Source organism: Neoarius graeffei, chromosome 21, assembly GCF_027579695.1.
Source record: "Neoarius graeffei isolate fNeoGra1 chromosome 21, fNeoGra1.pri, whole genome shotgun sequence".
Taxonomy (NCBI): domain Eukaryota; kingdom Metazoa; phylum Chordata; class Actinopteri; order Siluriformes; family Ariidae; genus Neoarius; species Neoarius graeffei.
The window spans coordinates 53,978,906-54,005,348 of NC_083589.1; the positions used below are offsets into that span (position 1 = coordinate 53,978,906).

Genomic DNA, 26,443 nt, shown 5'->3' on the forward strand with positions numbered 1-26,443 from the left:
TAGGGGGCTGGTGTAGTGTGGATTAGGCGGCAGTCAAAGGCAGGGGCCTCGACGACCTGATCCCCGAATACAGCGGCTAGCTGTTGGAACAAGTAAAATACTTGTTTTGAAAAATATCTATTTTAAGTACATCATTACAATGTCGGAAATGTCTTAATGTTCTGAGCATGGATGGTCATTAACCACAAGTATTTGCTACACTATTCCCCACTATTCACCCAATTCACGATTCAATTCACAACACTGGGTTCACAACTGGATTTTCCCACAATACATTTGAAAAATAAATAAATAAATAGATAGATAAATAAATAAATGAATGAAGAAAAACTTATTTGACAAAAAATGCAACATTTATTTTCCTATTCTTTATCAATTTAATCCTTCGTTTTCTTAAATAAAAAAAAAACACTTTTGTTTCATTTTCCTAATAACCAACAATAATTATTTGCCCACATTGATAAAGGTTGCAGTAAAATATAAAACCCTATTAACAAAAATACTTACCAGTATTTCATCAAAAATGAAAAAAGTTCATAACAAATAAGCCTTTTCTTTATAAACTTTTATGAAGATTACCTCATTTTTGTTCTCTTTTTTTAGCTTTTGGCAGGCCGTAAAAAGAAGTATGATTTCTTGTTAAATCTATTTGTACAGCCAATTGACTACAGGACAGTTATCACATTTTAGATTTGTTTGTTTTTTTCTCGTGTATGTGGTTTTGCACCATTAGACCTGTGTTACTTCTGTCTAGAGTGAAGTCACATGCATTCCCACTATTGTACATTATTGCTCCCTCTGCTGTCTAAACAATTCAATTACATGTAGGAACAAGAGTGCTTTGAGAGCACAATATCCCCCGCTGGCAACTATGCCATACCTCTGGTAAAATGCGACTGAATTGAACGAAATTGCAATATGCATATCACCGACATATAACAAAGAATCCTGTCAAGCTTTGTAAAATTCCTCAAAAATTGTGAGAGGAGTTGATTTCAGAAGGTGAGTACCCTTCCCGGGACGGACGGACAGACAGATGGATGGACATTGCCATGACATAATCCTCCTTTGGGCCTTTCAGCCAGTGGGGCATAAAAACTAACAAATTACGCAGCCTGATAATAACCGGGGATTCATTTTTTATTTCATCAATTCAAATTTTTATCGCAATTTATCATTGTACGATATATTGCTCCTTGCCTCCTACCTCAATCAGAGAACCACATAGTTGTCCACCCTCTAAAGTACACCCCCTGAATGACTACAGACTGGAATCAATGCTAATTAACCAGAGCTATTTTCCCAAAGCATGATTATCCTGGAATTCTGCATGGCTGCTATTCAGTGATCATTGTGCAGTGTATCTGATTGACCACTAAACATTGTTAAATGCACTGAATAAACTAATTTTCAACAAAGATAAGAGATCCCTTTTATACACGAGGACTATTGCCAATTGTCAAACATGGTAGGTCAAAACGGTAAGATCCAAGAACCCATGAAAGAGCCCCATGGGCCGCCATCATTAGCTAGGATGGAGTTTATGGGAGCACGGTGGAGTTTTTTATTCCTGCTGGATGAACCAATTTCCTCCATAATTAGGAAAAACCTTACAAACCATACAAAAAGCCACATGCCTGAAACTGTATGCCTTTTAATATCTCTTTTTGACTATTACTACACCAAATTAACAATTTCTGCGTGCAGCAATGAGCCTGTTTCTGCCCAAGGGAGGAACCAAAACAGTATAACTTACAGAACTGACTTTAATTGCTACTTACAGTGTTAAAGATCAATCATGATAATTATTATAAATACAGGACACTTTTTCGATGGAATAAAAACGTGTTCTATTCCCTTCTAGCTGGTTTCATTCATTTGGTTTGATAGCATGCAATATTGTCAGCATATCGCTTATCCTACATGCATTAGGTCACTCTACCCAATGGAGAATGAGCGTTGAATATGATTTACAATATCGCATGGTTGTTAAGACAAAATGATGTCACACGTCGGCGCTGATGCAAATATTCCATGAGAAAGTTTTCTGCTGCGCATGCACAGAAGCATTTCTTTGTTCGCTGGCGTAAACTATCATAGTGAATTGAAAAGTGCCATAAGATACGTATTACATGTAAAACTTCCGCACTAGTGAGTGACTGTGACAATTTGTAAAGAAATCTATAAATCACTCCATCGAATGCGTATAATAATAATAATAATAATAATAATATTGGCTGGCCTTTTTCATGGTATATCAGATATATTCTGCTCAGCTACACGTCTTTGACTCATTCAATATCATGCTAGCTGAATAGAATATATCTGATACACCACTCAACGCCAGCCATTCATCTCATCTCATTATCTCTAGCCGCTTTATCCTGTTCTACAGGGTCGCAGGCAAGCTGGAGCCTAATCCCAGCTGACTACGGGCGAAAGGCGGGGTACACCCTGGACAAGTCGCCAGGTCATCACAGGGCTGACACATAGACACAGACAACCATTCACACTCACATTCACACCTACGGTCAATTTAGAGTCACCAGTCTAACAGTCAGCAGTCTAACCTGCATGTCTTTGGACTGTGGGGGAAACCGGAGCACCCGGAGGAAACCCACGCGGACACGGGGAGAACATGCAAACTCCACACAGAAAGGCCCTCGCCGGCCACGGGGCTCGAACCCGGACCTTCTTACTGTGAGGCGACAGCGCTAACCACTACACCGCCGTGCTGCCCCAATGCCAGCCAATAATTTAATTGTTTTCACAAGTTAGGGTTGTTGCTGTTGTTTTTTAAATATCATAGGCACAGAGGGGAACCATCAGTGCCTTCTAGGCCTTCAGAGAAGCCCAAACATATCAGCATTTCAAATATTATATTTCATTTCTTTCATTTTTTTAACTTATTTCATTCTTTCATTGTTTCATTATCATTTATTTTCTTCTGGTTCTAATTTGGCCTCATTTTCTATAATTTGCTTCAGAAATGAAAGAGTTACTGTCCTGAAAACATTAAAATCGAGTTATCCAATGAGATTTTTTTGTTTGTTGTCTCTAGGCTGAGAAGACTTTAGAGCTGGCTCACTCATTGGTTCAGACTTCATTGCTGGGACGGAAGGCCATGGCAGTGTATGTTTATGTAGGAAGTGACAGATGAATTAACCAAACAGATTTTGATTTATAGTGGGAGGAAACAAAAACGTATTGCCTTCGGCCTTCTGAAAAGCCAAAGCGAGCTTAACCACGAGTCGGCGCCGCCAGCGCTGCAGTGAAGTCACCTTCCAGTTGGTGTAGCGTTCATCAGTAGTGTTAGTGAACGCTAATAAAGCGGTCAAGCCAGTGCTATCGAGAGCAAGTAGCACAGGCTAACGACCGAAAAACTAAGATTTCTGTCTCCAGACTCTTCTTCCACACACTCACCCCAGTATTTTTCACTCAGACTTAAGTATTCATTTCCCTCTGTAATTTGCTTAGTTACTTTTAAAATCAACATCAACAACTACACACAATGGAGCGACCTGGCAGCCTGACGCTAATCCCTTACAAAATCCTTTACCGTGTTGCATTTTTGGTGTTTCTAGCTAAGTTTTGGCTGAGCTCTAATAGTAATGGTCCACCACTGCATACGCAATGTAACATGAGTCCTTAATCCTGTAAACTATGTGGGAATTCAGAGCAAACGCTTTCGCTGGTGTCCCATTGGAGTTATCCTTGGTCTTTTTCTGAACCTATTCATTAATAGCCATATGGTACATATTAGTCAAAGCTTCATTTTGTTCATATACACTATGAATGATGACACAAACTTTCACATCTTTCACTCAGTGGTATAACGATAAAAATATTTAAAGACAATCGTGGGTTCAAGCGATGACAATAGTGGGTCTGAGTTCTGCAGAAACCATTTATATTAAATCCATGAGTTATTTCACTAGCCTAATAGCATCATTATTTTAAAAAGCAAAATTAAATATTTAAATTTACCTCAGACATGTTTTTAGCAAATACCTCAAAAGGAAGTAGATGTAGCTGTGAATAGGCTAACAATATGCTAAATCTGACCTGCTAGCTTTAGTCATATCAGCATTTTAGATCAAAGAGACTCTTTAAACTGTTCCGGGTTCAAAATAATTTCCATATTTCTTTCATGAGGACGTGTGCATTGCTCAAAGCCTGTCCTCCTACTCAGTCTTCACGTTCAGGTTAAACCTGTTTAATCCAATTTAAAGCAACTTACAAAGTCATTAGCTTACAGATGATGCTCTGTACAATGAGGAAAAAGATTTATTTAGGCTGCTTAACATTCCCGCACCTTCTTTAGTTCAGTAAATTCTTAAGAAGGTGTGTAATGCACTCCTAAACCATTATTAGCATTCATCCCATCATATGATCAGAATGACTTTTAAAATGCTAAAATCGAAACAGGTTGATGCAATTTTGTGTTCCCTAAAGCCTCGATAGTTATTTATATAGGTCTAATAATAAAACAAGATATTAAAATGTTAAATTGGAAAAAAAAATACTTCCATGTATGTTGTCTAAACCAATACATTACTGTTAATGCTAGAAAAGATCAATAAAAGCTAGGAAGATCAGTTACAATAGCCTGACAATATGCTAAATCTGACCTACTAGCTTTAGCCACCTTAGCGTTTTAGATCAAAGAGACTCTTTAAATCCAGCCATACTAGATCACAATAATTTTACAATAAGGTTCATGAGAATTTTTTGGCCACTACATCTACAGTGGGCGGCACGGTGGTGTAGTGGTTAGCGCTGTCGCCTCACAGCAAGAAGGTCCGGGTTCGAGCCCCGTGGCCGGTGAGGGCCTTTCTGTGTGGAGTTTGCATGTTCTCCCCGTGTCCGCGTGGGTTTCCTCCGGGTGCTCCGGTTTCCCCCACAGTCCAAAGACATGCAGGTTAGGTTAACTGGTGACTCTAAATTGAGCGTAGGTGTGAATGTGAGTGTGAATGCTTGTCTGTGTCTATGTGTCAGCCCTGTGATGACCTGGCGACTTGTCCAGGGTGTACCCCGCCTTTCGCCCGTAGTCAGCTGGGATAGGCTCCAGCTTGCCTGCGACCCTGTAGAACAGGATAAAGCGGCTAGAGATAATGAGATGAGATGAGACATCTACAGTAGCTATGAATCCATGTCATGTTCAACCATTCAGCATTCACAACTTTAACATCTACCAGTAGTGTGTTCATGTCATGTTGGATTTGCAGTAATTACAACCTTTTACAAACTTTAATTCTTCTTCCAAATCATAATTACAGGTTAGGATCTTTGGAGCTTTCTATAAGATCTGGCATGAAGGGGTGTGACATCATATTATAAACAAACAAGACCAAAAAGTGGGAGTGATTTCCAGCCCCGGTTAAAAGGGAGGTCTGAAGAGCAATATCCGAATTAAATTATATATTTGTTGAATATTTCCTATCATTTAAATGTCCGGATTTAGTTGACACTTTGATCCCAAAAGACTTACAACTGAGCAGTTGAGGTTTTGCTCAAGGACCCAATATTGGCAGCATGGTAGTCTCATCTCATCTCATCTCATCTCATCTCATTATCTCTAGCCGCTTTATCCTTCTACAGGGTCGCAGGCAAGCTGGAGCCTATCCCAGCTGACTACGGGCGAAAGGCGGGGTACACCCTGGACAAGTCGCCAGGTCATCACAGGGCTGACACATAGACACAGACAACCATTCACACTCACATTCACACCTACGGTCAATTTAGAGCCACCAGTTAACCTAACCTGCATGTCTTTGGACTGTGGGGGAAACCGGAGCACCTGGAGGAAACCCACACGGACACGGGGAGAACATGCAAACTCCGCACAGAAAGGCCCTCGCCGGCCACAGGGCTCGAACCTGGACCTTCTTGCTGTGAGATGACAGCGCTAACCACTACACCACCGTGCCACCCAACATGGTAGTGCTCGGATATATACACCCACCGGGAACTTTAATAGGAACTTGTTCTTGATTCTAAGATTCCTGTTCTTGGCTGCAGGAGTGGAACCCAGTGTGGTCTTCTGCTGTTGCATGCTGAGATGCTTTTCTGTTCACCACGATTGTAAAGAGTTGCTATGAGTTGCTATATCCTTCCTGGCAAAAAAAGCTCGAACCAATCTGGCCACTTTCCTCTGACCTCCCTTATCAACAAGGCGTTTGTTTCCACCCACAGAACTGTCGCTCATTCAACTCAATGTTTTTTGTTTTTCGCGCCATTCTGTGTAAACTCTAGAGACTGTTGTGTGTGAAAACCCCAGGAGATCAGCAGTTTCTGAAATACTCAAACCAGTCCATCTGGCTCAAACCAATACCCATACCACAGTGAAAGAAAGTCACACTTTGAGATCACAGTTTTTCCCGTTCTGATGTTTGAAGACGTGAACATTAACTGAAGCTCTTGATTTGTATCTGCATGATTTTATGCACTGTGCTGCTCTCAAAGGATTGGCTGATTAGAGAACTGCATAAAGCAGCACAGATGGATGAGTGTTCCCATCCATCCATGCATGTAGTCATAACTTTGTGAGTGTAATAACTTTCCAATCAGTAATACCAAAGCTTAACCACTGAGTCATCACTGCCCCGTATTCTCGTACTGACCAAAATAATAAATAGTATAAAGAAGAATGAGTCTATCTAAAAACCAGTGAAAAGGTGTTAAAGGTAGACTGCCTTTCAGATTTTTCAAGTGTAGGTCATAAAAATAATTTTCCCCGACACCCAATTATTTTTGTTCAGTGGACCAAAAGCTACTGAATTCAAATCACAGACTTCAAACTTTATTATTTTTTTATAGAACAATAAATGAATTCAGGGCCACATGGCCCTAAATTCTCCGGCATTTTTTTTCCTGCTTCACCATGACCCAATACAAGATACTACATCATGCATCACGTGGTAGGCTTTCCCCATTCGCACAAGGCATTGTGGGATACAAATTTGAAACAGGAAAGAAAAATGGAGGACGCAAGTGTGCGAATGAAGCTTGAAAGACCGACTACAGTAACAGAAAGCGAGAAGAAAAGACGTTATGTTATATATGAAGGAGAGGAAACGCAGGACCAAACTAATAAATATCGGCGCTCAGCAAGCACCTCGGTGTGATCAGCTGTTCGTTTAGCGACAGAATGATGGAACTGTCAGTGCACGGTCAAAGGTAAACCTGCGCATGCGCACACACACGGACTTCCTCTGCCTGCTTGACTGCGTGAAGCGAGCGATTTCATGCACATTATTTGCTTTAATCCCCTCAAATTAAATAACTTCCCAGCCACAGAATGGCCTGAAATTCTGTGAGATATTAAAGAAATAAACATATATCACAACGACCAAATTTCAGAGCAAACTAAATTTTACAGATTTTATGAAATCGAAAGGCTGTCTCGCTTTAAGGTGTTGTGTACAAGTCCATCTATTGTAATTCCTGCACAATGTAAAGGCACTGAAGCCCAGTTTCTATGACCATAGGAGACTAACAACTAAGGACTATACTATATGATCGCCATTGGTCATGATGTGTCATGGGAGGGTGAAGAATTCTACTATGAAGCCATTAGGGTTTGGCCTTATAGTACGTGATCTCTACTATTTTGCATGCATGTAGGAAGATATACACTCTGAAATACAGAAAAGCAGGCCCTTTCAAGCTTCTTGATATTTTTACGTCAAATATTTCAAATCCATAATCACACCATGAAAAGCTGTGCTTGCCATTAGGCAGTTCTGTTGTTCAAACCTAGAGACAAGTCTATTTAATCATAGTTTCTCCTCCAATCAAACAAGAGTCAAGCCACTCAAGCAAATAAGACAATGTGGAGGCCAAAAACCAGCCACCGGTCATTTATACCAGCCACTGTATTGCCCATTTTTGCCTTACAGCAGGACAGTACAAATCAGGTCCTTGGTCAGCACTTTATATCTGTACTCTGACAATTTCATACACACAGGTTGGAACCATGGACTCACCAGGGGCACAGTTGTCCACCAGGGCTCCCAGCGCTTTGCCGTCCCTCCAGTCACGGTGGAAGTTGCTGATGGGCAGCTGAGGGACTTTGTTCTGGATCCAGCCCAGAAGACGCTGTTTGGGAGTGAGCTTCTTGGCATCTTCGTCTTCCTCGTCCTCCCACATGGGCATGGAGATAGAGTAGTGCAGGATGAGGGTCCATATCAGTCCAAGAATCAGCTTCAGGTTCCCGTCTACGATGGCTTTACTGTCTGCATGCAGAAAAGTACAAAGAATCAAGTGAATGCAAGACAAATCATCAGCTTCCCTTCAAAGCACTGAGTACACATTTTAATATTGCATCCCTCCTACTGATCCAGAACTGGCATCTTTATGGCAGCCGAGTTAGCTCTCGTCAACATTTTGTTGGCAACTCTGTTGTTTGGAAATACTTTGAAATGAGATAACCATCTCGGTCCCAAGTTTCAACATGTTGTACAGTGGCACCTCCAGTGTAGTGACACTTTAAAATAATTGTACTTGTAGAAGTAGTAGTAAATTGAGTAAATATGTAGACTTGTGTATTTTACTATGCTACATTCTGGTCTGTTCTTCCTCCACATTTTTTCCCCTGTGGCTGAATACCAAATGGCATTCATACAGTCACGTAGTGCACTACAGTATATAGAATCTGTTCATGAATAGTTGTAGAAAGTAACATTTTTACTAAAAAAAAATTTAATTGAAAACAAAGTTAACTAGAAAGACACTTTGTAGAATCCATACCTTCACCACATACAGGTATTAGAATAATCCAGATGTTTACTAATCTGGGATGTGCATCCTGATCCGGATCAACATCAAATCAAATCAAATCAAATCACTTGAACCTAAGATAATACTAAAGCTGTACACCAAATTTCATCAAAAGCTAATCAATTGTTCCTTGGCCCATGGCTCACCTTTCCTCCAAATTTCATCAAAATCCGTTCACTACTTTTTGAGTTACGTTGGGAACAGACAAACAAACAAGCAAACAAACGGAGGCGAAAACATAACCTCCTCCAACAAAGTTGGCGGAGGTAAGTATCGCCATTATTGTTAAATAAACTTAATCTGAATGCTCGATTTTGATTGGTCAGAAAGTGTTCTGGTTGGACAGTAGTTCAGCTGCAAGGTTTAAATTAATGCGCTCTTTCTAATAAGTTATTGTTTCTATGGTAACAACCTACACAGGAACCTACACGGAGTGCAGAATTATTAGGCAAGTGAGTATTTTGACCACAACATCCTTTTAATGCATGTTGTCCCACTCCAAGCTGTTTAGGCTTGAAAGCCTACTACCAATTAAGTATATCAGGTGCTGTGCATCTGTGTAATGAGAGGGGGTGTGGTCTAATGACATCAACACCCTATATCAGGTGTGCATAATTATTAGGCAACCTCTTTTCCTCTGGCAAAATGGGTCAGAAGAGAGATCTGACAGACTTTGAAAAGTCTAAAATTGTGAGATGTCTTGCAGACGGATGCAGCACTCTTGAAATTGCGAAGATGTTGAAACGTGATCACCGAACAATCAAGCGTTTCATTGCAAATAGTCAACAGGGTCGAAAGAAGCGTGTGGGGAAAAAAAGGCGCAAAATAACTGCACATGATCTGCGGAAAATCAAGCGTGAAGCTAACAAGCAGCCATTAGCATCCAGTTCTGCCATATTCCAGAGTTGCAACATTCCTGGAGTGTCAAAGAGTACAAGGTGTGCAATACTGAGGGACATGGCCAAGGTAAGGAAGGCTGAAAAACGACCACCACTGAGTAAGGCACACAAGATAAAACGTCAAGACTGGGCCAAGAAATATCTTAAGACTGATTTTTCTAAGGTGCTGTGGTCTGATGAGATGAGAGTGACTCTTGATGGGCCAGATGGATGGGCCTGTGGCTGGATCAGTAATGGGCACAGAGCTCCACTCCGACTCAGACGCCAGCAAGGTGGAGGTGGAGTACTGCTATGGGCTGGTATCATCAAAGACGAGCTTGTTGGACCTTTTCGAGTTGAGGATGGACTCAAACTCAACTCCCAGACCTACTGCCAGTTCCTGGAAGAAACCTTCTTCAAGCAGTGGTATAGGAAAAAGTCAGCATCTTTCAAGAAGAACATGATTTTCATGCAGGATAACGCTCCATCTCATGCGTCCAAATACTCCACTGCGTGGCTAGCCAGTAAAGGTCTGAAAGGTGAAAAAATGATGACATGGCCCCCTTGTTCACCTGACCTAAACCCCATAGAGAACCTGTGGTCCATTATAAAACGTGAGGTCTACAAAGAGGGAAAACAGTACACCTCTCTGAACAGCGTCTGGGAGGCCGTGGTTGCTGCTGCACACAATGTTGGTCGTGAACAGATAAAGAAATTGACAGAATCTATGGATGGAAGGCTTTTGAGTGTCCTCATGAAGAAGGGTGGCTATATTGGTCACTGATTTGTTTTTGTTTTGTGTTTGAATGTCAGATATGTTTATCTGCAAATCTGGAGTTGTCATATCAGTGTACCTGGTGAAAATAAATAAGTGAAATGGCTACATATTTGTTTTTTATTAAGTTGCCTAATAATTCTGCACAGTGAAAGTTACCTGAACACATACATATTCTCCTAAAATGGCCAAAACTAAAAACGCCCCACTCTAACTTCCATACATATTCAGCTTTGATATTTATGAGTCTTTTTGTTTGATTGAGAACATAGTTGTTGTTCAATAATAAAACTAATCCTCAAAAAAACAACTTGCCTAATAATTCTGCACTCAGTGTACTATGAGTAGAGAAAAGCAAAATGGCAGAGCGTGTTGCTGAACCAACCGAGGACAAAATAAAAACTCAACTCGAAAACAAAACCCCAAAATTACAAAAAAAAGCAACAAGATATGGACTGAAAGTATTTGATGGTAAGAACGTATCTTTTATTTTTCAAGAATTATTATTATAGCATTTTTCACAAATTGCTCCTGTCATTTCGCCAGTTTGTTTACGTTCTAAGCGGAAATTATCTTGTCGGACATTTTGTATAAAAAACTTTTATTTATCGAATATGCTAAAAATAAAAATGCTCCGTTTCTCAAAATCCAGTGAATGTGGATAGAATAAAATAGTTATTCCACTCAATCTTGTCGTACATGGCTTATAGCTAACTCGGTGCTACGCGCCTCGTCGACTGCCAGCTCATGTATGACTCGGTTTCGTGGAATAACTGTTAAATGGACTTGTTGTGTATTGTTCTGGATAAGAGCATCTGCTACGTGCCTGTAATGTAAATGTTTTACAACAGAGAAGCATAAAGCTGAACCTTAAAGGCAGAAAGCTATCTGATTTCTCAGTAATGTGACAAGCTGATTTTTTTGTTTGTTTATTCATTTCGAGAGAGAAAAAAAATAATAAAAGGCAGGTAAGGCAATAACTGTTTTAACGAAAGGGGTAACAGGAACGAACTTGTTTTGCAGACATTCTGCAATATTAAACGTAAGTAGAAACCAATATAAAGCAGAGACTCAGATTGTTTTGCAGGTCAAGGGGCCCACAGGGCCCCTCCTGGGAAAAAACAGGGGCCCATTTCTACAATGGGGGGCCCAGTGATTATCCTTCAGTTGAAGCGAATCTAGTGAGCGAAGCGAGCCCAATGAACAGCTGGGGCAGCCCAGGGGCTGTTTTTTTCTTCTCAATTCTGTTTTTTTTTTTGGTATTAGAAGCCATATGAAGCAATGTAGATGACAAAAATCAATGCTTCAACCAAATATATTGAGATATTGTTTAATCAGTGGCAATATTTTGGAATTCAACCACAGGCCACTATATATCACATCTATATTATCTCCTCCTTGTAAATTATAGCACAAGAATGGGTTTGTTTTTTGGATGCTGTGACAGTCTAATTCTGCTCGTCTCTAATCATCTCTACTTCTAATTTCAGAGAATCAGATGGTAGTAGTAGTAGTAGTCACCAGTGGTAGTTGTAGTGGTAGTGGCAGTGGTAGTACTGTAGAAGTGGTTGCTGTTGTAGTAGTTGATGTTGCAGTAGTTGTTGCTGTAAATCTAGTATGACTAATTACCTTGGGTATCAGGGGTATCAGTTTTTTCAGGTGAATGTACTCTCTTTCTGCCGAAGAATAACAAAATAGATTTATTTTTCTTTTTTTTCTTATCCATGTTTTCTTGTCTCTTTCGAATATTCGTACATAGACCCTAAGACGCCACCTAGCGAAAGACTTGGATCAGGTTTTACTCGCTTGGGACGCTACAAACGGGGCGGCGTAAATACACGAACAGGTCCGAACGGGTCCGACGTATATTCAATATGGCGGTGCTCAAAACAAATTCATCCGATGCTGAAATCTGTTGAATATCCAGATAATTATGTTGGAAGTTGCATATTTGTGCAAGATTTTCGATATTGAGACCATGAAGTCAAGTAATACGCCACAAAACATTCCAAATAGGGTATAAAATGCTCGTGTCCATATTGGCCCCTGCCCCTCTCAACAATGCATTCATTATTCGAAATAGTGCGTCTTAGACGCGGGCGCGCCAACAATCTGAGTCTCTGATAATGTATGATGCAACATTTTTTAAATTAATAAACAGATTCCAAATAAAATGCTAACATAATACAAATAAAACTGCATTAGTTTGCACTTTTCTGTGGTGTAAGAGGAATAAAACACTTCAGGATGTGTTATTAAAGAAGAAGAAGTTTATTCATCACACTTGTGAAATTCCTTTCTGCATTTAACCCATCTGAAGTAGTGAACACAAACGTGAGCAATGAGCACACACACATACCCAGAGCAGTGGGCAGCCATGCTAACAGCGCCCGGAGAGCAGTTGGGGGTTAGGTGCCTCGCTCAAGGGTACTTCAGCCCAACCTTAACCTAAGGCCACCCCATGTTAACCAAACTGCATGTCTTTGGACTGTGCGGGAAACCAGAGCACCCGGAGGAAAGCCATGCAGACACGGGGAGAACATGCAAACTCCACACAGAAAGGCCCTCGTCGACCACTGGGCTCAAACCCAGAACCTTCTTGCTGTGAGGCGACAGCGCTAACCACTACACCACCGTGCCGCCCAATAATTGGAAATAATTGGAAAATAATAAACTTCAGGCTGGTAACGTTAACTCTGCCGTGGATTATTTTGCTATTAACGTCACACCCTGTTGTGTTTCATTCTATGAATAATAAATTAATTTGTAAATTTTGCACTTTGGATTTCATTTCATCTCATTGTCATCACAATATCCAGTGAATTGCATCATGTATCATATCAGATCATTTTTGTAGCATTCGATGCGGCCTGAAAAATCAAACAGGCTAGCATCGCTAAAATAAAAACACATTGTAGAGTTTGCCTTTTTCATCTGGCATTTTCAACATCAACATCTCAGGATTTGATTATGATCTCGGACTCCTTTACATGAGTACACACTCCTCGTTTCTGTTGCGTTGGGAGCGCCTGTGTGCTATTATAAGAATGTGTTTTTATTACACAGCATATCAGGTCCAACATGCCTCTCCTAGGTGGCTCACACACACACACACACACACACACACACACACACACACACACACACACACAGCTGAGGCTTTATTGCTCTGAGGGAAGCAAATGGCTCCTCTTATAGTAACAGTGTTTTGCGCTTTCCCGGTTATAACTCCAGATTAGTTATGCTATGATTGCTTACTGGCCCTATGTACAGTACATATGAGTATGATTGTGAGTATCTGAACTGTAAGCCAGTCAGGCACTTGGCAGACTAAGAGTAAAAGTCCTTCAGCAAAAAGGCATCAGTCTGTCCACAAAACTCAAGATCGACAAAGCTGTAGTTATCCGTTCACTTCTCTATGGATGTGAAACATGGACCTTGTATCGCCGACACGTAAAGCAGCTAAAACAATTCCACATGAGGTCGCTGCCACGGGCGATTGCTCTAAGACAACGAGGGAGGCTCAGCCTCCTCTAAAAATGACGAACATCGTGTAGGATGAATTGCGCTAGGCTTATGTTATAGCCGACCTTATAACATTGCTATTTCAGATCCAGAATCATAGGAATATTTGTGCTCAACCCAACTACAGTGCGAAATCATTCCGTTATAACTTTCCCCAGTTCGCCTAATGTGTGCGTGAGTTTTTCCCCCTCATGACAGCGCGATGCTGCCCAGCCTCAGTGGACTTCAATGGCATTTGGGAGCTATGCGCTTTTCAATCTCAAAATGCAAGACGATTATTGGACAAATACTGCAAAAATGCCCGCCCATGGACTCCCAGCCTCACAGTGGGAGGGACATGGCAAAGCTTTCCGCGAGGAGACTGGTGATTGGTGAAAGCGGCCGGATATTTTCTTTGATTGACAGCTCGTTTCTACTATAGACAGGCAGCGGTGAATTTCAGTTCAGTCCCATGCGGATTCGCAAGTGCTGTGGTGTATTGTAAGAGATCAGCTTACATTTCGATTTCATTCATTACATACGGTTTCTACCAGCTTTTTTAGTTTGTATATATTTTCATTGTAAATAAAGTGTAAATATAGTGTTGTCAAGTTTGCTATCTTAGTTCCAGAAATGTCGTTTGAGTGACTGAACTTGAACTTGAGGGGGCTAGTCAGCTAGCAAGAAAGCTGCGCACGGATGCCAAGCATTGCTGATTTAATTTTGGCGAAGCCATTTGCCAGTCTTCCTTTCGAGGAAAAAATTAAAATTAAAGAGCAGGGTAGACCAACGCCTCAAATTGACTTGGTGAAAAAGGTAGGGAATAATACTCGTTCCTTTCAGCTCTCCTGGTACGAGAAAGTGAATTGGCTAACAGCAAGTGACCCACATCAACAACAGTAAATAGGCTACTTTAGTAATATGTCATGGATGGACCAAAAATATAGAATCTATTTAAAATGTTTATGCTGAGTATATTATATTGGAATATATATTTTTCTGGATATTAATTAAACACAGCTACAATTTGGAAAACATTTTTAAACAAAAACACAGCCGAGAACATTTCACACTACAGACCTGGATTAAAAGTGAAGGGTTATCAAAATTGTCAATAAAACATTTCTCAGTCAAAATAAGTCAAATATAGGGAAAGTGTCATTGAATGAAATGTGTGGCACCCAGCTCTATGTTTGGCTCCCCAAGGTCAGTGCTTGTGCCTATTCCAGAACACTCTGCTGTTACTGCTGAGGTTCCTGACAAAGAGCTGCTTTCAATCATGATCAATTTTTAAACAACATGCCACAAATTTAAAATATAAAATGTTAAAATACACCCCCCCCCAACACCACCATCATGTATATTGGACAGTAGGCTAATGGGCCAAAAGAACCTGTTATTTCACAGTTTGTGACCCTGCCAACAATCAGCCAGATCAGAGGCAAGAGTATGGGCAAAATTGATGTTTTTTTTTTCTTTTAAAATCTGGGAATATCGTAACCGACCAGCCTCCCCTGTTTGAAAGACTACCAGCTGTCACTGGTTGCTGTGCATGATCATGAACATCCACTGGCAAGACAAAATCACCAACCAGGAAGTACTGGACAGGGCCCACTCAGCAAGTGTTGAGTCGATGCTATTTAAAGCCCAACTTTGCTGGACTGGGCATGTAGTTAGGATGGTATTCCCAGACAGCTAATGTATGGAGAGCTGAAGCTGGGCTCACGGAGAAGGGGAAGGTCTAAACTGAGATACAAGGACACTCTGAAAAACAATCTCAAGCGGTGTACCATCCAGCCATCCCAACTAGAGGTATATGCTACAGACAGGACAGCTTGGAAGGGGCTAGTCTCAAAAGTAGTAAGCACTTTCGAGGAGGACAGGCGACAGCGTCTTGATGCTGCGAGGGAGAGACGTCACGGGACAACATCTGCCACGGTCCAGACAACAGGTAATCGGTGCAGTACATATGGGTGCCTGTGTGCATCCAGGCGGCATGGTGGTGTAGTGGTTAGCACTGTTGCCTCACAACAAGAAGGTTCTGGGTTCGAGCCCAGTGGCTGACAAGGGCCTTTCTGTGTGGCGTTTGCATGTTCTCCCCGTGTCTGCGTGGATTTCTTCCGGTTTCCCCCACAGTCCAAAGACATGCAGTTAGGTTAACATTGGGCAGCCTTGGGCTGAAGTGCCCTTGAGCAAGGTGCTTAACCCCTAACTGCTCCCCGGGTGCTGTAGTATGGCTGCCCACTGCTCTGGGTGTGTGTGCGCGTGTGTTCACTGCTTCAGATGGGTTAAATGCAGAGGATGAATTTCACCGTGCTTGAGTGTGCATGTGACAAATAAAGGCTTCTTCTTCTTGGACTACGGAGCCACAGGCGCTCTTACTCCCCATGAGAACACAGAAGTTATCGGAACCGATGGACTACCACGATCTGAACTGTACGACTTCCTACTCCGAGAAATGCTCTCCACACACTTTGCCTGTCATTTTGATACATTTCACTGGTCTAAATGCTTATAACATCTGGGTCCGTCTGTCAGGAAATAGGGCTGGGGGGTTTATTACCGGCACATGTGTGACTTTTTCCATTGCACAATGTTCTCACCTTGCTCCTGCACTCTTCCAGACATTGACTTCATTTGCTTACACTCATTTCTACACATGTATGTTATATTTGCCTCACGCTTCCTGTCACAAAAATGACACTCACTGATGGTGACCTGCCAGTGTGCCGTTCTGTCCTGAACCACAGTCGGTGTAAAGCTCTAGACTTCAGAGAGGGACGTGAATCGAGACGGACACTACTGAGCTTCAGGGTAAAGCCCGAGGGCTGATGTCATTTAACTTTGGCTCTGCATAATGAGGTCACTTTAAATAAAACACACTCACACAGAAATCTAAACCAGACTTCACTGCAGCCCCCAGTGGAGCTGACTAAACCGAACACTTAAGCATGTTCGCCAAGAGCAAATTCATCACGCACAGATCAGTCCAATCTAATGTTAATGTCAAACCAGAGAAAGCATCTCTCTCTCTCTCTCTCTCTCTCTCTCTCTCCTTACTCATCCCGTCACTCACTTTTCCAGCAAAATACATCATAGTCAATATTTCCATGCATACATTTAAAAAATATTTTCTCTAAAACAAATACAGTATATATGCTACTCATAACCTGATATCCTCCCACGTTACCAGAAGGCATAATTAAAGCAGGCATATCAGATGCTCGCTGGCCATGCTGTGAAAATTGTGCAAGCAGACGCTCAAAGTTTCCAAATCTGTCATTGCTTAATTCTTGAATATTTTCTATCATGAATATGATCATTAAAAAGTTTATAATCTCTGCTTTCCAAAGAAATTCATCTCGTTAAGATCTGTTCAGTACTTTAGGAGTAACAGCAGGTTCAAGTCGGAACAACAGAGTAAAAACTCTGCTCGTGGGATGTCGGGAAACTGCTGGTGCTTTTCTTTTTGAGTCACGGGAAAGCGGTCAGGCTCTCTCTCTCTCTCTCTCTCTCTTCTGATCGGTTTCCCACTGGATTACTCGTAAATATCAATCAGATAACTTTCATAGGGACGTTCTCTTGCTCTCACTGTTTCTGATGAAGGATTCAGCAAAATTTCCCATCTGCTAGTTTTGATGTTATGATTCACGGGAGACTTTGAAGTGAGTTTTCATAGCTTTACCTACTTATTTTTTCCAAATCAAACTGATTCATGTAAATAAATATATCTGTAGTTGTTTCGATGAAAAATATTGAGATCTTAGTGGTCGGAATGAGATTTTAAAAAACCAGAAGTCAGAAACGTGAGTGTCAATTTCAATTCAATTAATGTGAATTGTTTACTGGATGTGGCTCATGCAGTTTTTTCAAGGTTCGCCTTGAAAGCTGTGAATATTAATCGAAATAATAATTTATATTCTTTCATATAAACACTAGTAGGCCCTACTTTTGAGAAATACAAAGCCTACAGAGCACAAAAAGGGTATTAGAAATAATCTTTTATTACTTTATTGAGTGTACCGATTTAACGGTTTACCTAACTAACATAATTAATACAAATTAAATACTAATTTGCCTAATTTGTTTTTACTAATTTTTCAAACTTTGTATTCAGTATACAACCACCTGTGTCCTGCCAATTTCCATGTAAATATCTTGAAAATTATAAAGGTTATTAAAAAAAAAAAAACATTTGATCTCATTGGTTAATGAGGCCCATTTTGGACCATGTGATCCTCATACAGAACATTACTGCTGTTTTCTAAAAATTAAGCCGTTTTCTCAATCTTTGATTTGTAATATCTCAAGAACGGATAAACATATTTTATTTCTGGAGAAAGTATGTTGTTCTGAATTCAACGAGAGCAGTTTCAAGCAATTTGGACTGAATTTGAATTTTCACCTCATATGCCGAATTAAAGGAATACTCCAGAAGAGTTCAACCTACTTTCATCTACTGCAACTGTCCTGGGTGTGATTACCACAGACAGCTACGGGTATTTCAGCTTTTTCCCCCTGTTCCACCATTTAGAAAAGAACAGAAAATCAATTTACTCCAAAATCACTTCGAATGAAAGTCTAAGGACAGATGTTGAATTAATAAGTAAATTGTTGTTGAAGTTGTCGAGGCAATCAGTAAACTGAAAACTACAACGGAAAGGTTTAACATGAGAGGCAGGATGGAATGGAAGTTTAAAGGCAGTTGATGAATTAGATTTTTCCTGAAAAGAACAGACTTTTGCATAGTGCATGCCTTGTGTAAAGGTATTCTTCACCCAAAGGTATTTGTAAATTAGACTTTATTGACTTTATCACTCCAGTGTTACAAAGTTGATTAAAGCTACATATGAACAGCTTTGTTTCTCATCTCTTGACTTTATGTTGTCATGTTTTGGGCCGGCGGCACGGTGGTGTAGTGGTTAGCACTGTCGCCTCACAGCAAGAAGCTCTGGGTTCGAGCCCTGTGGCCGGTGAGGGCCTTTCTGTGTGGAGTTTGCATGTTCTCCCCGTGTCCGCGTGGGTTTCCTCTGGGTGCTCCGGTTTCCCCCACAGTCCAAAGACATGCAGGTTAGGTTAACTGGTGACTCTAAATTGACCGTAGGTGTGAATGTGAGTGTGAATGGTTGTCTGTGTCTATGTGTCAGCCCTGTGATGATCTGGCGACTTGTCCAGGGTGTACCCCGCCTTTCGCCCGTAGTCAGCTGGGATAGGCTCCAGCTTGCCTGCGACCCTGTAGAACAGGATAAAGCGGCTACAGATAATGAGATGAGATGAGATGAGATGAGATGAGATGAGATGAGATGAGATGTTTTGGGCCAGTTGCTGTAGTTCTCAGTTTGCATTGTACAGTGGCGAACTGTTACTATTAGACATGGGCGTCGCCACCATTGAATGTGAAGGGGGCGTGTCCCCTTCACATTTCATAATTCTTCATTTGGACCCCCTGACATTTAACATAAAATATTAGTTCACCCAGCGCGGTTTCTATTGCTTCGTGAAAGAATCCACTCCACTTGATCGATAAGAGACTACACACACTACTGAAAATCCACTCTGGGTTTTCCGGGCGTTCCCTACAACAACTCACAGCACGCAAGTGAAGTGAATCTCAGTGCAAGCAGAGACATTTTGGTGCAGCTGCTCGAAAGTGGAGGTGATGTCATCCCCATCGCCACCTCACAATGTCAAGCTTTTGCTAAAACCTTATTCTTTTGTTATCTGCCCTCAAAATGAACCCTAGGCCACGTTAAATTAATGTTCAACTAAACAATGAAATAAGCTTAGCCTAATGGGGTATTCTTGGTTGATGATGAATTGTTTGCAGTATTTGCTCCCTCCCCAGACACAATGGATATAAGGACATTCTTTACAAAGAAGCAGAAAGTCAGTCAAAATTTCCCCACAGGACAGGGTTTTTTTTGTCCCAATGGAAATGTTAGTGCAGTTAGCTGGCTAGTCAATGTTAGGAGATGTATCAGCTAGCTTAATGTTAGCTATCATTTAACTCAAACCCAGTAGGCCTGCCTTACTGTAATGCCAAGAATGAGGTCAAGTCTGTTCTGATGATATTTATTGATTCCCTGTTGTGATATGAAGAACTTGTTTTGTCTGGTCTTTGCCAGTTTTCTGGAAAGTAACATGGGAGATCAGTGTATGGGGAAGGAATAGTAGAAAGGAAAGCGATGGAGAGAGATGGATGTTATTCCAGGTGGATTGTGAAGGAAAGGGGGATAAAAGTTATGAAGGGGTAGAAATTGTGGTGGCACCAATGTAAGAAGGAGTTATATCTATAAATATATTTGTTATACTAATCTGTAAATGTTACTGTAGTACCACCATTGCATGTAGGTTGACAAAACTGCACTTGTTCATTGTGTGAAGTTGTCTTTTATGTGTCACTGCTTGACAGTGTAATTTTGTGTTATGAAGACTGCATGATGCCGTGTCATTTTTGTTATGAGTATCACTAAATCGGAAAAAAAGTAAAATGCACCCACTAAAGTCACTGTTGGCGGTGAACAAAACTGCACCTGTTCATTGTGTGAAGTTATTTTTTATGTGTCACCGTTGCTTGACACAGTGTGATTGTGTGTTATGAAGTTTGCATGATGCCATGTCATGCCTGGTCATTGTGTGAAATTCCGTAAACCAGAAGTCGTGAGTTCATTTCTCACTAGGGCCTCCACTGTAACGAACTCGATACGAGTTGTCAACAAATCTTATAACTTAGTGCATGAAACGCGCTTACAAAATATTTTCAATGTGAATATTTTATTGTGTGATGGTGCAGAGCGAGAGAGAGTGAGAGAATAGCCTTTAGGGCAGAGTCTTTAGTCCAACCACTGCATAAGCAGCATAACAAAAACCGCGCACCACCCGTGCGCTTTCCAAAAACAAAACAATCCCGCCAGCAAAAATAGGGAAAAAAAGGAGCGATCTCACCTCTTCAGATGTGGGTTTAAGTCCGACTGTACATTCCTCAAAAAGGGCGAAGAAGAACGAAGTAATCCATAAGCGTGTAGCAGTCAATTTATTTCGGATCATTGAAGAATTCTGAAGGATGTCAGAATGTTCGCGCGCCGGCTTCCATCTACCCCCATTCATTCCTCTTTCCGCCTCCCCCTTCAAAAAACGAGCACGTGATTTAAAGGGACTATAGCCATAGGACAGGGAGTGAGAAGGTGTGAGCGTGTGACAGTGACAGGGTGAGTGACAGAGAAGAACCCTATAGACTTCCTAGGCTCATGCTCGCCCTGAATTTCTCTTAAAGTGAAGGCTTTCTCATCTCATCTCATTATCTCTAGCCGCTTTATCCTGTTCTACAGGGTCGCAGGCAAGCTGGAGCCTATCCCAGCTGACTACGGGCGAAAGGCGGGGTACACCCTGGACAAGTCGCCAGGTCATCACAGGGCTGACACACAGACAACCATTCACACCTACGGTCAATTTAGAGTCACCAGTTAACCTAACCTGCATGTCTTTGGACTGTGGGGGAAAACGGAGCACCCGGAGGAAACCCACGCGGACACGGGGAGAACATGCAAACTCCACACAGAAAGGCCCTCGCCGGCCACGGGGCTCGAACCCGGACCTTCTTGCTGTGAGGCGACAACGCTAACCACTACACCACCGTGCCACCCTCGTGAAGGCTTTCTATGTATTAATTTACATAGACGTTTTAATACGAAATATAAATAAGTGTCTTAGACATAGATACTATTTTACGCTACTGATTAATAAAACTTTATGTGGCTGATCCTACAATAAATATTCTTATTTTTAAACATACAGTTGAGTGTCACTATTGCTTGGCCCAATGGCATGTTGTGTTACATCTAAAACTAAATAAAAAAGGAAACACAAAATAAAAAGTAAAATGCACACATAAAGTCATTGTTAGTGATAAATTGTGTCACATTCATCTCATTATCTTAGGCAGAGCAGTGGGTTTAAAAACAGGCTGATGAATATATGGAAGAGTTGAATGAGGACTTATTGTTGAGTCTCTAAAATAGTCATTGAATTAAGTGACTTTTGTAGGTAAAATTAGGTGTTTAACAACCTGTTAAAAATACACCAGAATGCAGGAAATGGCATCTAATTAATTAAAAATTTTCTGGGGGAGGACCCCCAGACCCCCTGCCAGTGTGTCCCCCCCACATTAAAAAGTTACTAAGTCAATTACATTAGAACATGAATGCTTAAGTCTGAGTGAAAAATACTGGGGCGAGTGTGTGTAACCGACTATAACCAGTCAGTTACTCTAATAATAACTAAAAGTCTCTGTGTGGCTAATAGATGATGCAGAGGAGGCGAAGAATTCTGGAAAACAAAGAATGACAGGGCAATCAACACATGGAGACGGGAAAGCATTCTGGCATCATCCATCCATTATCTGTAGCCTGTCCTACAGGGTCGCAGGCAAGCTGCAGCCTATCCCAGCTGACTATGGGCGAGAGGCGCGTTACACCCTGGACAAGTTGCCAGTTTATCGCAGCATTCTGGCATCACTACAACATAATACATCAGTTAGCACGCAGCCAAATGGCTACTCAGATAAACACTCGACTTTTCACACGGAAATTTATGACGTTAATTTACATATTTGATCTGATACAAACAGCGGATGTGTGTCAAACCATGCTTACATAAAAAATAACAAGTGTTGCCAGGCAAAACAAACCTCGCCCAGCACGACTTATTGTATACCTGTATGTTGATAATGGTAATACTTCTCAATCATCAGCTGTCAGGTTATAGTCCTATGGAAATCCATGACCTTGAGTTTGACATCTCAAAGTCATTCAAGGTCAGAGTTCATGGCGCCAAATGAAAGCCCATATGGCACTTCCTAAAAAGTCGATAATGGTAAATATCTGTCTACCGTCAACCGTTTTCAAGTTACAGCCCTCTGAAAATCCGTGACCTTGAGTTTGACCTTTCAAGGTCACTCAAGGTCAAAGATCATGGTGCCAAATAAAAGGCCATATGAGAGTTCCTATATGCTCATAATAGTAAACATCTGTGTATCGGCAACCGTTTTTGAGTTATAATAGAAAATGTTATTTTAACCGAAAGGTTGACCTTTCCGGTGACCTTGACATTCACCTTGACCCACTTACCCCCAAAATTTAAAGTCAATCGGTGCAACCGTCTAGACGCTAGATTGTTAAACAGACACACACACAAACAAACCGCACTGATTACAATACCTTGCCCCGCTTACTCCATTGTGGGCGAGATAAACATCATATCTTGGGGGAAAAAAATATATTAATAAATATTGACCATGCAGGAGTCACGAAGTCAGTTTACCCCTTTCCAGACTTCCAAAGCACGATAATGTATACAGGTGTGTTACACTAATTAACGCCCCATCAGAAACAATAGTGGAACCATTAACAGAACCCAACAAATTGACATATTTTACAATAGAGGGATTTAGGGGAGTTAATAATAAAAAATAAGAATAAAATAAATACATACATATGATATTGCTACACGTGCATGGAAGAAGAGCCTGGAAGCAGAAATCTTAGTTTCTCGGTCGTTAGCCTGTGCTACTTGCTCTCAATATTGCTAGCATTGGCGTTCGAGAAGGCTGAGGATGATAAATTTTTGTTCCCTCCCACTATAAATCAAAATCTGATTGGTTAATTCATCTGTCACTTCCTACATAAACATGCACTGCCATGGCCTTCTGTCCCGGAAATGAAGTCCTAACCAATGAGTGAGCCAGCTCTAAACTCTTCTCAGCTTAGAAACCATAGACATGTAAACATAGACGCCGCATTCTGCGTAGAATCATACGTCATCCTTGCCACCATATTGGATGTGGCAAAGTGGAGATTCTTCAACCGTCTCTGGTATAGCGTCTAGACAGTAGCCGAGAATAAAGATGCCTCATTCATGCGCTGCGTTTAACTGTACCAACAGGTTTACCATCCAAACGAGATCACATGGGATTACCTTTCACAGGTGAGACTGGAAAAATACTTTTCAATACTGTTCCTTCAGTCTTCAGTTTCCCAGCTCATCTCCACCGGGTAGGTGTATAGCTACAAGCAGTGAGAATTAGATAATCCAGTGCCACACTATGATGAATGTTTTTGAACGTATGATGAATGTTTTTAACCTTTCTGAATGTGAAGGAATCAGTGATGTATTTTGTTTTGGTATGACGTTTGAACCTGGCCAAACTCAGTTTGGCGGTCATTCAGCTCACTTTATCCAACGAGAGTAGGTCTGTGTGGTGACTCAATAAATAAAACAGTACATTTTTATTTTCATTCACTATTTCCAGTTTTTCCACTATTTCCATCATTTATCATATTCAGTCTTGTAGGTTGGTTATTGTAGCCTCAGGTTTTGGTAGCTTGCTACGGTATGCTGACTGATTAGCTTACCTGAGCTATCTATCGCGTATCTGTTGCTAGTTTGCAGTGTACAGGGTATTTCGCACACTATTTATAACCATCACATTAAAAGTTATATATGTTGTTTTGATGCCTGTTTGTTTCCCAAATATATACGTGTGTGTCTTAATGGGTGAATAAAAGGCATCGAGTTAAATATTATTGTAGAAAGGGGCTTTATGAAGTTCAGTCCATTTACTTGCATTGGTTTACGGGGAAGATTTGCCACATCCAATATGGCGGACACTCTGACGTATCCCAGCAACGGGGCCACCAGCTCAGTGCGGTGTCTATGTTTATATGTCTATGTTAGAAACAACAAATGAAGAAATCTCATTGGATAACTCAATGTTAATGTTTTCAGGACAGTAACCCTTTCATTTCTGAAGCAAATTTGACAGAAAATGAGGCCAAATTAGAAGAGAAAAATTATAATGAAAGAATGAAAGAAATTAAATATAACATTTGAAATGCTGATACGTATGTTTGGGCTTCTCTGAAGGCCTAGAAGGCCCTGACAGTTCCCATCTGGCATGAGATATATATATATATATATATATATATATATATATATATATATATATATATATATTGTATAGTTTAAACCTTCTTGACCTTTATAGATGGAATTCAACAGCTGCCCTTATGTATTTATATATAGTATGTATATGTGTCAAAGTTCTCCCATGTCAAGACCTGGTATTCCCAAGCAGTTTCCTGTCCAAGTACTAATCTCCATTTCTATGGACCCTTTTCACGTGACGTCACGACAAACGCGGCCGCCATTTTGGACATGTACTACCAGTAGTTTACCACAGCCAACATTGAGGAACGGCAGCAAAGAAAGTGTTTATTTTCAGCAAGACTTCCATCATGCCACTATGTTGTTGTGCACCTGGATGTAGTAACCATCAACAAACAAGGCAAGGGTTATCATTTTATCGGATCCCGGTAGATGCTGACCGACGGAGAAGATGGATAGCGGCATACCAGCGCTTGTGTAGTGACCACTTTGTTGGAGGTAAGACGAATAAAATTAGCCAGAAAAGGCATTACATTGCTGTTAACATTCCATTCTAGTTTACTGTAATTATGATCTGGCAGCTATTTACACCGGATCCAGTGTAAATAGCCGCCGGAGCCAACGTCCGAGGTTCCGGAGCTCGCTCGCGGCCCGGCAGCGGAGCCGGCGCGCGCTCGCTCGCGGCCCGGCCAGACGTTGGCTCCGGCAGCTATTTACACTGGATCCGGTGTAAATAGCTGCCAGATCATAATTACAGTAAACTAGTAAATACAGTTTTCTGCGTCTCGCTCCTTTTTCTTTTATGTTTGTCGCCTTCCTCGCATTCAAACCGATTTGAGCCGAAGTCCACTACATGTCCAAAATGGCAGTCGCGTTTACGAAGGTCATGTGACTGAAAAGGGTCCATAGCCTTCATGCCAATTACATAGCTAGGGTTACAGTGGGGGGCTGGTCCTCTGGTAACGACGAGAGTTTGACTCCCTACTCGCGTCTGTATTGCAGCATGCCTCGCCAGATGACAGTAGGTACCATGTTTATGATGGTCTATATATATATATATATATATATAGCATATATTTTTAAGAAGAAGAAACCTTTATTCGTCACATGCACACTTCAAGCACAGTGAAATTCATCCTCTGCATTTAACCCATCTGAAGCAGTGAACACACACACACACACACCAGTGGGCAGCCACACCAGAGCACCTGGGGAGCAGTCAGGGGTCAGGTACCTTGCTCAAGGGCACCTCAGCCCAAGGCCACGTCAACCTAACTGCATGTCTTTGGATTGTGGGGGAAACCGGAGCACCCGGAGGAAACCCATGCAGACACGTGGAGAACATGCAAACTCCACACAGAAAGGCCCTCGCCGGCCGCTGGGTTTGAACCCAGAACCTTCTTGCTGTGAGGCGACAGTGCTAACCACTACACCAGCATGCTGCCATATATATAGTGGTTAGCACCACTAGTTTGCGTGTTCTCCCCATGTCTGTGTGGGTTTCTTCCGGGTGCTCCAGTTTCCCCCACAGTCCAAAGACATGCAGGTTAGGCTAACTGGTGGC

General features: G+C 41.3%; 1 protein-coding gene across 5 annotated transcripts in view; it reads right to left on the reverse strand.

Moving 5' to 3' along the window:
- flncb (filamin C, gamma b (actin binding protein 280)) overlaps nt 1-26,443 on the reverse strand; it is a 207,407-nt gene that overhangs the window by 123,187 nt on the left and 57,777 nt on the right. For all 5 annotated transcript variants that reach the window (XM_060903335.1, XM_060903334.1, XM_060903337.1 and 2 more), the window contains exon 2: nt 7,989-8,237. In XM_060903335.1, coding sequence (XP_060759318.1) covers nt 7,989-8,237 — 249 coding nt within the window. The remainder of the gene's footprint in view (nt 1-7,988; nt 8,238-26,443) is intronic.